This window comes from Emys orbicularis, chromosome 20 (assembly GCF_028017835.1).
Source record: "Emys orbicularis isolate rEmyOrb1 chromosome 20, rEmyOrb1.hap1, whole genome shotgun sequence".
NCBI lineage: Eukaryota > Metazoa > Chordata > Testudines > Emydidae > Emys > Emys orbicularis.
In genome coordinates, this window is record NC_088702.1 from 3,437,219 (window position 1) to 3,451,021 (window position 13,803).

Genomic DNA, 13,803 nt, shown 5'->3' on the forward strand with positions numbered 1-13,803 from the left:
GGGGCGGGGAGAAGGTGACCAGATTATAGGAGCAACAGGGAGCACGTATCAGTTACACCGCTCCATTATTAAGATCTGTCAGGACACGAAAACGGTGGTCTGGCTCAGCGTGCTGAGTTTCTTAAAGGGCCCGTTAAAATGAATTAACTAAACGAATGAGCGGATTTACGTGCCAGTTCTCAGCGGATTGGTTCTGCACTCAGAGAGGAAGGGCTGGAATTTGGGGGACACGTTGCAGTCTTCAAACATGGAACCACACCTGGGGCTTCGATACCAAAGGTACTTTCCCCAGTGCGTTCCTTGCTGGCCCGTCTATTTCAGCCTGGCACGAGCGCTGCCCGAGCGAGGTGCAGGTGCAGTCTGACTCAGTGGGTTAGCACTGGTTTGCTGGATGCCAGCCCAGCTGCAAACAGCCCAGGGTGTGCTGCTGCCGCTTACCAGAGCGTGGGAGACACGCACGCAGCCCGTTCCCTGGCATGCATGCCCTGGGACTATCCTAGGCTCCCTGGAGTAGGGGAAGTCATGGCGCCTGGTACCTGCCCCGGCTCTGGGTGCATTCCATCCGCCCCCTGGACAGCGAAAGGCCTCCTGGGGATTGTGGAAATGATTGTGGATCCTTCAAGGGAAAGGCTCCCTGAGACTAGTGAATAAGGATCCCCCACTCTGAGCCCCTGGGAGTGCTGCCCCCCAAGGACTCCCATGTGCAATGCATAGACAGGGCCCCCTAAAAGCATTAGACAGATGCCTCCCCCATAAAAAATAGCCTGGTGCATGGAGGGTGACTTAGCAGGCTCTCATCCCTGTTCCCCCCCCAACCAGGGAATGCTGGGGAAAGTGACCCCAGCCTCCCCCTAGCGTTGCCCCCCATAACCTTGTTGCTAACATGGGGCTCTTGCCCTGTGCAACATTTTCCTAACGTCCTCTCCAGCTGGGCCTTCACCTGAGCCCTCCATTGCTGTTATTTGTGTGGCAGTAGCACCGAGAGAGATCCACAGACACGGAGCGAGGGCTCCAAAGTGCCCCCAGTCAGATAAAAGCTGGGAGGGGAGACGGAGGGGAAGGGACTTGTCCAAGGTCGCACAGCAGGGCTGGGAATAGGTCACCTGAGTCCCAGGGCGGTTCCCTAGCCACTAGACCCCGCTGCCCCTCCAGGAGTCCTAGTCCCAGTGCATTGCCGGGATCAGAGCCCGCAGAACAGACGTGAGGTTCTGTTACATGCCGTGATTACTTCCAGCGCAACATCCCTCTGGCTCAATACGGCGGCCTCTGTGCTGCGACGGGAAACAGGTGCCAACTTTGGCCCACAGGGGAGAGTTTGAAAAGCAGCCATTGGGATAACGTGAGCGGAAAAGTCTCTCTGCATTTTCCACTGCTGGGCAAATCAGATGGAGAAAAACAGCCCCAAACCTTCTTCTGTCAGGGTGAAATGGCCGGGCTGGGACTGGGGGCACCAGTACAGGGGGAATTCATTAAAAAAAAACAAAAAACGTATACTAAATTAAAGCTCTTCTGCAGAGAGCATTATTGGAGTACTCAGTACCCCTCCTTCCCCCCAATCCCTCCTCCCTTCCCCCACCCAACTCACCCCTTCCTCCTCCCTCCCCATCCCAACCCCCAAACCCCCTCCTTTCTTTCTGCCCCCCAACCCCATCCCTCCCCCTCTCATCCCTCCCACGTCCCAAATTCCCCTGCCCTACCCCCTTCTTCCTTCCTCCCATCTGTCCTCTCCCCCCATTACCCCTCTCCATTCTCCCACCCCCATCTCCCCCCTCAATTCCCCTTATCTCCCCCTCCCCCTCTAACCCTCCTCCATTCCCCCCTCCCCTCTGTATATTCCCCTCCCCACCCCTTTCCACCCCCTACCTTATCTCCCCCTCCCATTTTATTCCTCTTATCTCCCCCTCCCCTCCGCATCTCCCCGTCTATTCCCCCTTATGTCCCCCTCCCCCTCTAACCCTCCTCCATTCCCCCCTCCCCTTATCTCCCTCATCCCCTGTGTATATTTCCCCTCCCTCCTTTATTCTCCCTCCTCTTTCCATCCCCCCTCCCTTATCTCCCCCCTCAATTTCCCCTTATCTCCCCCTCTAACCCTCCTCCATTCCCCCTCCCCTTATCTTCCCCATCCCCTCTATATATTCCCCTCCCCTTATCTCCCCCATCCCTTCCCCCTCCCCCATTCCCCCCTCCTCATCTCCTCCCCCTCCCATTCTAGTCCCACTTCGCTCTCTGGGGTAGTTTGTCCCCTCCGGGCACTCGTTGGAGGGGTGGGTGGACGGGGGTTGTGTGTGTGTGTGTGTGCGTGCGTGCACGGCGGGGGAGGTGACGCCCGGTGCGTGCGCGGTGACGCCGCTGCGGGGCGGAAGCGCGTGTAGGCGCCCAGTCCCGGAAGTGGGTGGGTGGCGCTGGTTCCGGTTCCGGTGGCTGCTGGGCTGGGTGGCGAGGGGGAGGCAGCAGGCGAAGGAGCGAGCGAGCCAGACACTCGGACGGGCGCAGACTCCGCCGCCCAGAGCCGCCGCCCGGGGACTGAGGTGAGGCCGGCGCGGGCGGGGCGCCCTTCCCCCGACCCCCGGGCGGCCGCGGAGCCGCCGCCGCCGCCTCCCGCCTGGGCCGCCGCCTCAGCCGCTCGTCGGGCCTAGGCGGCGCGGGGGGGGGGATGGATTACCGTATTTACGGGGGGCCGGGGGAATACCGTATTTACGGGGGGCCGGGGGCTGAGGGTCAATGGGGTTGGGGTTGACGGGGGGGGGCTCCACGGAGAAGGGGGAATAGACGTGGACCTTTGGGGAGGGATCCCTGGGACTAATGGGGGAGCCTGGGGGGGTCTCTGGAGATACTAGGGGGCCAAGGCTCAATGGGGAAGGATTTCTGGGGCTCATGGGGGGCTTGGGGGAGGGGGGATATATAAGCAAGGATGGGGGGGCTCTCTGGGGGGAGAGAGGGTGGGAGGCTGGAGAAGGAAGCAGTGGGGGGCTGTGAAGGTCTGTGGTGTCCAACGGGGTTTGTGTTTCTGGGTGGGGATGGGGTGATTTGGGGGCTGCGGGACAAGGTCAGTTTCGAAGCGGGTCCCGAAGGAGCTGGCCGGGGGTATTTGGGGGCGGCTCACTGTGGTGGGGTTTGACAAGCCACTAACTAGAAGGGTGCAGGAAATTCCTAGGGCCTGGGGGAGACGGAAGGTGTGGGCCCATCAAAGGAGCTTGCCTGGGGAGAGGGGTGTGGTGAGTATTAGGAGAAGGGTGCTGGGGTCTTGCGGGGGTATTGTTAGTGCTGGGCTGGTTAATCCATTGATTGGCCCTTATCAGCTTCTGCTCTGTTAGGAGAAATTGCCTGCTCTAATCCTGGTTTGTTAGGGCTCTTGGTTTTCTCTCATTAATGACTGACTCCCTATAACTTGAGTGTTTAAACACTGGGGGGGGGGGGAGGGGAGAGAGGAAAACCTACTTTAAATTGTCCTGCTCCACCCACGGTGGCAGTGGGGAGGTTTGGGTGCATTAATATAAATGTTTCGAGGTCCCCAAAGGAAGGTTCCATAGAAATTTAACATGGTTGTTCAAATATTAGGATATAGGATACCTCCCCCCCAAAATGGTGTTGCACCCATAATAACCCCCAGCAGACAGGGTTATGTGCATAAATTAAATACTGATGAATTCTGTAACCCTGCCAATTCCAATCATTATTTACCTGCTAGAAATTTAGACTATAGGGAACAATGTGGTGTTGTTTTTTTAAACTTATTGTAGAAGAAAGAAACCGACTGATTCTTCCTTTTCTAGAGGGCAACATTTTATTCTCACCTACCTCCATTCCCCTACTTTCCTTAGCTTTACCGTTTCTAAACATAGATCTTAACAGGAATCTTCATTGAGGAAGTATAAATCTTTAACCAAATGATCAGTCATCCCTAAGAAGGGCTGAAACAAGGTTTAAACTGGATTTAGTTTCCACAGTCTTGATGGTGGATACTGTTCGCAAGGGACTGTGTAGGCACATCTAGGGCTAGTTCTGGCCCCCACTTATCTTCCAACTTGCATAGAGATGCACATTCCTTCCCTCCCGCCCCCCGCTACTGGACACTTGCAGTGCTTTTTGATGTTTCTTTGCTTGAATAATGCTATGGGTAGTAGGATCTTATGTATTTACGTCCTGTACCTCAGAATATTCTTGGGAACATGAAATGCCTACATCTTGGCTTCGCTCTGTGTGATCAGGCAAAGCACACGCAGGTAGTGCTTAACACAGGGTTAATTGACCTAAAGAAATCAAAATCAGATGTGCATTCTTGAGCGGAATTCAGATGTTTGGATATTTTTTCCCTCTTGCTGGTACATCTGGGTGAGCTCAGCAGCTTGTGTATTTTGGCACTCAGGCCTGTCTAGTAACAGAAGACAAACTGTTTGGCTTGTTTTGTCTGTCTCATGGTCCCGTCTTGCTGTAGTGTTTCATTTTTACATTTCAGTGGCAGGTCAGGAGGGAAGCAGATATTAAATGCTGGGTTTACATGGTGTGGTTTTAAGTCAGGTACTAGTAATTACGGCTGCTAATAGCAATGAAACCCTGAGTACCATCTCTTGGAGTTGGGAATATTATCGGTTGGGGGTGGCTACTTTGTCTAAGGAGCTTTATACAGGAAGGAACAAGATTCAAAGTCCTGTGGGTAATAATTGAATATTGATATAGTTGTTGCTTATTTCCTTTTATTTCACAGTCAGCAGGAGGGAGAAAATGAAAGCAGGCTGCAGCATTGTGGATAAGCCAGAAGGAGCAGGAGGTAAGGAAGTGTATATAATGTGAGACTCTGCACAGTGAGAACTCTTAAAAGCCTGATTTTCATTTACACTGAGAACCCTTTACGTGGTTCTGACATTGTAAAGGCCCCTTTGTCAGAGCTGTGTGTGGATGGGAATCAGGCCATCAACGTTAATATCAAACAGCTCTGGAATTACGGTATAGGTGAGGTCTGAAGTCCTGTGAGTTTTGGATTTAGAATCATGCAGAGCAGTTACTGGGTTAAGACTTGAATACATGTTCCTATGGATGTTTTGCATGCAGGGTTTGTGATCTCTGACCTTGGTTCATGCCCCACTATGCCTTGTAAGTATTTTCATACCCAATTACTGTCTGATATAGAGGTAACACAGATGTCATCCGTCCGTAAGACAGTTTGGCTTAGCACAGTTCTCAGAAAAACCCCAAACCACCCTGTCCACAATGATCTGGGAAACCCTGCACCAATAGTTATGCTGGAAAACTGTTCTGGCACAGCTAAACTTGACAGTCATTCATAAGCACCTGTCAGCATGGCTGAAAGCGGTGTAGACTAAGATTTTCTCTTAGAGGCTGGGCAGGTGACTGGATTCGATGAAAACCTCTAAAAATCAGGCCTCTTGTTCAGATGCCTAAATATGGATTTAGGTGCCTGATTTTAGACACCCAAGTTCAAAAATGTGGCCAAGATGTCTGGTGTGTAAAGATCCCTTTTCATTCTTTCTTGTTCTTCTAATGTCTTTTTTTATCTTTAGGTCTTGCTTCTGTTTGGTTTCACAATGTTGATTTTTCACATTTTCTTCTCTAGGGAGGCAGTATTGCATTGTTACAGCAAGGGAACTGCTGGACAGGACCTTTGAGTTCTAGTCCTATTATTTATACTATAGTAGCGTGTAGAGACCGTAACCAAAATCACAGCCCCATTCTGCTAGACACAGTGAAAAGCAGCCACTGCTTTAAAGACCTTACAGTTGCTAAGCTCTGTTCCTAGCTCCAGTTTGCTATGTATTCTTTTGTTTTAATGGCTTTTAATTATTTCACTCTGTTGCTTTGGGTTCTCTTCAAGGCTATCACTTCCCAGAGTGGGCATACAAAACTGAATCGAGCCCCGGCTCCCGTCAGATCCAGCTCTGGCACTTCATCCTGGAGCTGCTGCAGAAGGAGGAGTTCCGCCATGTCATTGCCTGGCAGCAGGGCGAGTATGGGGAGTTTGTGATCAAGGACCCCGACGAGGTGGCGCGTCTGTGGGGCAGGAGGAAATGCAAACCGCAAATGAACTACGACAAGCTGAGCCGGGCCCTCAGGTGAATAGAAGGATGCTTGAAAACAGTTGTTGATGAGGGTGAAATAGTCAGAATGGGGTTGACAGGGAAGGATAGCTGGAAGATGTGGCTGATTCATGTACAAAGTTGATTATGGAAATTGAGACACACACACACATACCCAGCGCAATTGCCCCTAAACTTTGGAAAATTATGGGACCATCTGGTTGGTTAATACAGTTGTATTTGGAAAAGGTTAGACAGACATGGGGAGGAAATGGCCACAGGGTTGTGACATAACAGAATATTTTTCCTCTACCCGACTGTGGGGTATAATGTCATAAATTTGCATTTATAATTTGAAGATCATTGTAATCAGGATTATTTACTTCTCGGGAGCTTTCCTGTCTCTCCTCTTCCTCTGGTTCTGACGCCTGCTTGAGTAATAGAGGTGTTGTAGGAAAAAACATTGGCTTATTCCATTATTCCGTCAGTGATACAGTTTCTGAGAAAGCAACTCCCTTGTTTAAGACCAGTTCCTACTTGTACAGAATTAGAGGGTGAAGACATGGGATTAAGATTCCTTCTTGATCCCACAATCAGTTGTTTTACAGCAGTTGTATTTCCCTTATCTTTATCCTGGCGGTTGTATCTATAAACATAAGTCACAGCGCAGTGGCATCCTGGTCTATGACTCTGACCCCCTAGGTGCCACAATAATACAAATAATAAATAATCATCATTGGCCCCCCTCAGTGTTCTTCTGCACCTGCTGCAGCAGTAAATTCAGCTCTAATCTGCTAAAAGCTGCTGACATCAGAGGAGTGTGCACCGGACAGAGGGTAGTATATGGCCAATCGTGTCATTTGGTTTAGTGGTGGTGATCAGTTTTTACTATGCACTTCTGAATCTATTAGTAAAGTTCTGTTACCTTTTCTCCTTGCCAACTTCAATCCTAGCTCTTGAAATCTTTCCCTCTGCGTAACCTTCACCAGAACGCAAACCAGTTTTATTTACCCCCTTCGAGAGCTTTTCAATCTCTGCTCTGTAGTTTGAAGCAGTAGTCCGCTCAAAATGGGCACAGTCCTGTTGGCTGGGGAGATGTAGCCTGGTCAGATCTGTCATTATAAAAATGACACTGCGCTCCGTTCTGAGACGTTGTGGTGTTACCGACCTCGCTAATAATATGGGCCTCGCTGTCGTGCCCTCTGATCCCTCCTGGGCAGGGCAGGCAAAGATAAACAAGGAAGCAAACAAAACAGACTCATAATGGAACAGGAAGGAAACAATAAATTGAATAACACCAACACTGCAGCTGATGTATGGGAGTGGAAAAAACTCCACCTGCCTGATCTAGCCATGGTTCCTCGATCGCACTTAGAACTTCACTGAAGGGAGATTAATCAGCAGTGCTGGCACAAGCAGCCACCTCAAGTAGGAAACCTTTGTCTTCCCACCCCCTCCCTGTACTCCAGCTGCTTGGTTTCTTGCCATCTGTGCAAACACAAAGTGCCGACAACCAAGATTTTTAAATAACACGGGATGGGGGGGTGAATCGTATGTAGTATTTCGGTGTACTGGTTAGGTCTACACTATGAGCTAGGGTTGTGATTTCCTGCTTGCGTTGCCATGCACTAGCTCTCCTCGGGCTAGCGTGCTAAAAACAGTCGTGTAGCCATGGTAGCACAGGCAGCCGTTCTGAGTGCAAACCCACTTAACCCCGCAGGTGCGAACTTGACGGCTAACCCACGCCGTCGCTCGCCGCTACCGTGGCTACGCTACAGTTTTTAGTGTGCTACGTTGATGTGAGCTAGAGCATGTCTACGCAAGCTGGGACTCTCACCCCAAGCTCATAGTGTAGACGTGGCCACTGGGACCCCGAGGACCAAGGTTAGCCCTGGTGCAAGCAGGTAGGGTTCCCATTGGAGTTGATGGCCGGGGGAGGTGCTGATTTCCTCGCACTTGGATTTCGTGGCTGAAGCTGGGCTAGCTGAGTAGCAGCTCTGTCTATTTGTAGTTCCTCTTCACTTGCAGCAGTGATCAAAGGAGGATGCGTATTACTGTTCCTGCTACAATGATGGGTAAATCAGACCACGGCGGGGAAGTCACTCGCCCGAGCTCACAGGCAATTCAGTGGTCGAGCTTGGGACATTATCCAGGTCTCCTGACTGCCCATCCATTGCCCCATACCCCGGACCATGGTGTCTCCTATAGTATCCAAGAAGCTGGAGATGGAAAGGACCTTTGAGGGCATCTCTCCTCACCTTCCAACAGCACAGTGACACTTTTGGCAGCAGTTCCACTGACGCCATTGAGTGGGTGCTCCCATATGCTTTCAGAACGTGAGCTTTCCTTTAATCCAGACTGTTTTATGGACACGTTCCTTCCCATTCTCAATCCTTTAACATCCCTGTGGCAACTACAGCTACTGCTTACGTGGAATAGAAGCCATAGAAAAGTAACATACTTCGCTATCTTTAATGGAATTTAGCAGTTGGAAATGACGAGCCAGTACCATGTGCCCGGCCAGCTCTCTGGGCTGCCAGCAAGTCCTCTGGGAACCACAGTCTAGGAAGCCCTGTGTTGGGAGGCACTGTCACTGATCTCACCATTTGGGAGGCCCAGTAGAGAGAGCACTGCAGTGGGATCTACGGTTTTATTCCCAGCTCTGCCACTGGCCTGCTGGGTGACCTTGGGCAAGTCACTTTGTCTGTTTCCTCATCTGTAAAAAGTGGATAATGATACTAACCTTCACAAAGTGCTTTGAGACCAATGGCTGAAAAGAGCTATAGACGAGTTAGGAATTATTCTTCTTTGGAAACTTTTCCTGACAACAGCCTCAATTTTCATGTGCTTAATTTTACTCATCTTCTCTGAGTAGCTTTATTTCTTTGTAGACCGTTGAAACTTGGACATAGTAGAAGGAAGGCAAGCCTTAGAGTGGCTTAAGCAATAGACATTAAGCTGTATTGCATCTGACTGGCAGAGCTCTTGATAGTGTTTTCATTTTTTTTTTGACAGATATTATTATAACAAGAGGATTCTTCACAAGACAAAAGGCAAAAGGTTTACCTACAAGTTCAACTTCAACAAGCTGGTGATGCCCAACTATCCATTTATTAACATACGGCCCAATGGTAAGCTGGAAACGGGGTTCCTGTCAAATCCTAATCAATGTGCGTTGATTGGCAGCATATGGAATGCTGAGCTTATGCTGTGGCATGCCTGTAGTGCAGGGAGGCAGCTAAAATCCCACCCAGCGATCTGCACAGATTCCTTCCACAATCTCTCATTTGTCCAGGCTTCCAAGCAATCAGTGCTAATATGGTGGGAATGTCAGTACTATGATGATACTTAAACTGGAGTTCACTTCCCCTCCGTTTGCCCTCCCGTGGCAGCCTTTAAGGCAGTGGTCCCCAACCTTTTTCGTCTGGCGGGTGCCAGACGACGAGCCACGGAGGACCGTGGCGGCGGACGAGCATCCGCCGAAATGCCGCCGACAAGCAGCAATGTCAGTAGGCGTTGCCTCTGGATGACGCTGCTTGCCGGCGGCATTTCAGCGGATGCTCATCCGCTGGCCAGTACGTGGGCGCACTTAGACACCCTGGCGGGCCCCATGGCACCCTCGGGCACCGCGTTTGGGACCCCTCCTTTAAGGCAAGCTCGAGGCATATCGGCTTTCTATGTAGCCTTGGTTGGTTGTCTTTATTGGATGTTGGGGATTTGCTTCGCTCGCAGTTTTATTGGAGTGTCTTGTCCTTCTGATAATAGAAGGTTTCAGTTCTATTGCAGGGACCTTGTCGTACGTGCTTGCAAAGCACCCTGTACGTTTATGGTGCCGTATAAATGTGACCTTTCCTGTTACGATGTCCAGAGGTCTCCGGGACTGGCTGCATGTAAATGTTATCAAAATGTTCACAGCCTAAAGACAGCGATAAAGAACTCCCTGCTCTCCTGAAGAGCAGTTAAACCAGCTCTTATGCTGACAGCAGTCCTTGATTGCTTTGTTCCTGCCCCTTTTGTGTCAAGCAGAACAATTCTTGGCTAAATTGCTCTGGCTTTCAGGAGAATTTACTATCAAGTGCACATCAGAGCAGCTTCCAGTGGTAGGTTTTGACTGACTTGTGAGTCACGGGAGTTCCTGAACTCTTGTGGTGACCCAAATCCACAATGGTTTAACAGGGCAGCCACAAGGTGCTTAGACAGGAAGCTTCAGTTTTGGCCATTAGGATGTTTGGGGCATTGAGTCTCTTGTCTTTGAGTCAATAATTCCTGAGTATAAGTTCCACACCAGGGTTTGGGCTAATGCCAGCATTAATGCGGCAATTATGTTAGAGGGTCCATCCGTCTTGAGTTCCACTCTGGTGGGTTTTGCGGTGGAATCTAAGATCCTCATACGATTGAGGGCTAACCCTGGAATCATAGGGAGCGCACAACCCCAGGAAAGAATGCATTCTAATGTTGAAGGATGAGAGTGCCATTGGTGGGTGTAGAATGGCGCCTGCATACCTAAACAGCCCCCACGCTCATCAGGGAGGATCATGTTGAACATGATCAGTGGGACGCTTCTGGGAGCCATTACATTTGGGGCCTAAACTGCAGAACTCAATGCTGCAAGAAGTTGGATCAGAAGGGACCCTCGCCTGGCCACGTTCAGAGCGCCATGCCGGGCTCACCTCATCAAGAAGGCCTGACGAATGGCTGAAGATCAACCTAACAGAAAAGGGGATAGTGTTTGTGGAGACTGAGTGGTGGCAGCTATTCAAAGCGGGGGATGATAGTCTGAGAGAGAGATGTTTGTTATCCTTACTGTTGTACTTTGTGCTTAGCTACCATGATGACTGGGGCACTTTCATAAATACCTAGCTAGATCCTGGCAGTGCAACCACTGTGCGTCTAACTCCTCATTTGGCAGCCTCAACTATGAAAGTCCAGAACTGTGGTTTCAAAGAGCCTGTCCTTTAAGAAAACATCCACCCTGGGGTAGGAGCCAATGGAGGAGTAGAAATCGCCACTGAAGTAGAGGTGCTTCCCCCATGTGAGAAGTGTCGCGTGTAGGGAAGAAATGTATTTTCCAGGTGCCCTGAACCCAAGCATGAGGGATATAAAATGTAGCGTGGAGCTGCACTGCAGATCTATAATTACGACAGCAACAAGTCTGAGCAGTTCCACCCCAACATTGCTCACTACTGCTCCTGTTTGCCGCCACTCCCTTCTGTCCCTGGGGCATGCATTTAAAAAAAAAAAAATAGTTTGGAGAATTGGAATGCATCTGTCTAATTACAACCTGTTTTCTTTCCTCCTGGCTGGGGGTGGGGGTTGGGATATTAAACCTGTTTGGGGCACTGGAATCAGATTTCCCCCTCTCTCCTCTCTGTTGTGTGCACTTTACTGGGTAGAGGTGCTTGGGTCTCTTTGTGTCTGAGGTGAGAGCAGGCACAAAACTGCATTAATCAGACTTCTGTTAGCAATAGCAAATATTAAGCACAAGGGTCTTCTCAAGCCTTCCGATGGGAGTTGTCTGAAATGGTGGGCAAAAGGAACCTGTTTGAGTAGCAATATTACTGGGGAAATCGTCTGAGCTCAAATCTCTTCCATTCTGGAAAAGCACAAACGGGTGGGGTTTGAAGTTCCGTCGTGAGAATTGGAGCTTTATCGGCGGTGTGTGTAGTGGCTTCAGTAAAGCTGTATTGCATAACGTCTGTCGTGCACGCTGCCTCCTCAAAAAGCCTCTCAGTTAAACAGGAGAGCGAAGGAGACCTCGAGAGAGACAGAAGGGGCAGGGGAACCGTGTTTGGATCTGAAAATCACCAATTAGTTGACAGTGGAGATGAGGGGAATAAAGAGCAGGTTTCTAAGGCTGCTCCCAGCTGATCACCTATTACACTGCTGAGCATATGTGGTGCTTTTGTGTTACGTTTTTAAGTATCTCCAGGTGCAGCCCCAGCCATTGAAGCTCTTACACGTGACACTGTACGCTCATGGCGGGGGGAGGGATAGCTCAGTGGTTTGAGCATTGGCCTGCTAAACCCAGGGTTGTGAGTTCAATCCTTGAGGGGGCCACTTAGGGATCTGGGGCAAAAATCAGTACTTGGTCCTGCTAGTGAAGGCAGGGGGCTGGACTCGATGACCTTTTGAGGTCCCTTCCAGTTCTATAAGATAGGTATATCTCAATATTATTATTTATTATTATATTATTTTCCTCCCTGGCCACGTGGGTTCCTAACCCTCCTTTCTCATTCTCTCCCTTGCACAGGTGTCGTCCCACAGAGTGCCCCACCCGTCCCCACCGCTTCGTCCCGCTTCCATTTCCCACCCTTGGACAGCCACTCTCCCACCGAGGACGCCCAGCCCAGCCGGTTCTCTGGTGGATCCCTGGGGCCAGCCAGCCAGGAGCCTCTGAACGACAGCGGCGACAGGAAGCCTGACGTGCCGGAGTTGGAGGATGTCTCCTCAGACTGGCGGCGTGGCGTGGATCTCATGGCTTCTCGGAATGCCGTGGGCCCTGGGAGCATGAATAACCCGAAGCGCAAGCCGGAGGTCATGCTGCCTCTCTTCACGAGGCCTGGGATCTACCCGGATCCTCACAGTCCTTTTGCCGTGTCCCCTCTTCCAGGACGTGGTGGGGTCTTAAATGTCCCAATCTCGCCTGCCTTGTCTCTGACTCCAACCCTCTTCTCCTACAGCCCCTCGCCAGGTCTCAGCCCCTTCACAGGTAGCAGCTGCTTCTCTTTCAACCCCGAGGAAATGAAACACTACCTGCATTCACAAGCCTGCTCGGTCTTCAACTACCACCTGAGCCCGCGGACTTTCCCCCGCTATCCGGGGCTCATGGTGCCACCACTACAGTGCCAGATGCATCCCGAAGAGCAGCCTCAGTTCCCGATCAAGCTACAGCCTCCACCTGTGGGGCGTAAGAACAGAGAGAGACTGGAAAGCACTGAAGAGGCGACTGCCCCCCCGCTGGCTCCTGCTTCGCCCAGGGTTAAGGTTGAGCCCATAGCGGACAAGGAGCTTGAGAATGAAGAGCCACCAGCCAAAGGGAAGGACAAAAGTGAGGAGGAGGAGGAAGGGCCTGGCATGGTAATGCCAAACACCAGCCTGGAAGGAGAGAGAGGGGCTGTATTTGCCAGGCCAGCTGCCCCGTCCTGGCCCTCCGCACCACCAGCACCTACCCGAATAAACTTCCCCACTGAAGAATCCCAGGGGCAAGGGGAAGGAGGTGGAGAGAAGCCATCCAGAGAGCCAGTGGGAGACACCGGGGCGCAGGAAAAGAGAGAGGATGCCCTGATGCCACCAAAACTGCGTCTGAAACGTCGTTGGAACGGTGACCGGCAGGCTGAAGCCCCAGAGGAGCACCAGAACGGGAAGCTGCACTGGAATGGCGTGCTCGGTGCCTCGCACCTCGTCCCACCACCCAAGGCAGTGACAGCCACGGCTGCATCGGACACCTAGGAACTAACTGGAAAGCGCTACAGTCCGTTTGTATTAGAATCCATGTATTTATGTAGCAATGTTGCGGCGGGGGCGGGGGACTAGAATGGTTTGATAATTCTAGGGACTAGGACTTTGGTTTTTTGTTTTGTTTTTAATTTGTTGAATCGAAGGTGAGACTCTGCTTGTCCTGGTTAGGAGAGGGAGGCGCTAACCTCTTCTGTGCGTGAGGTCGAGGCCTTACGCAAACTCCAGAAAGACCAAGCCACAGTCTCCAGTGAGGCTTATGAACTCCAGACATAATCTACTTTATATTCTCTAGTATTTATAGACGCAAGACTCT

General features: G+C 50.9%; 1 protein-coding gene across 1 annotated transcript; it reads left to right on the forward strand.

Annotated features, from left to right (window-relative positions):
• Positions 1-4,713: 4,713 nt before the first annotated feature.
• LOC135892478 (ETS translocation variant 3-like) lies at positions 4,714-13,481 on the forward strand. The gene is made up of 4 exons (XM_065420268.1): positions 4,714-4,768; positions 5,831-6,068; positions 9,048-9,163; positions 12,283-13,481. The coding sequence occupies exons 1-4, from the start codon at positions 4,723-4,725 to the stop codon at positions 13,479-13,481; spliced, it is 1,599 nt and encodes a 532-aa protein (XP_065276340.1). The 5' UTR covers positions 4,714-4,722.
• Positions 13,482-13,803: the final 322 nt, after the last annotated feature.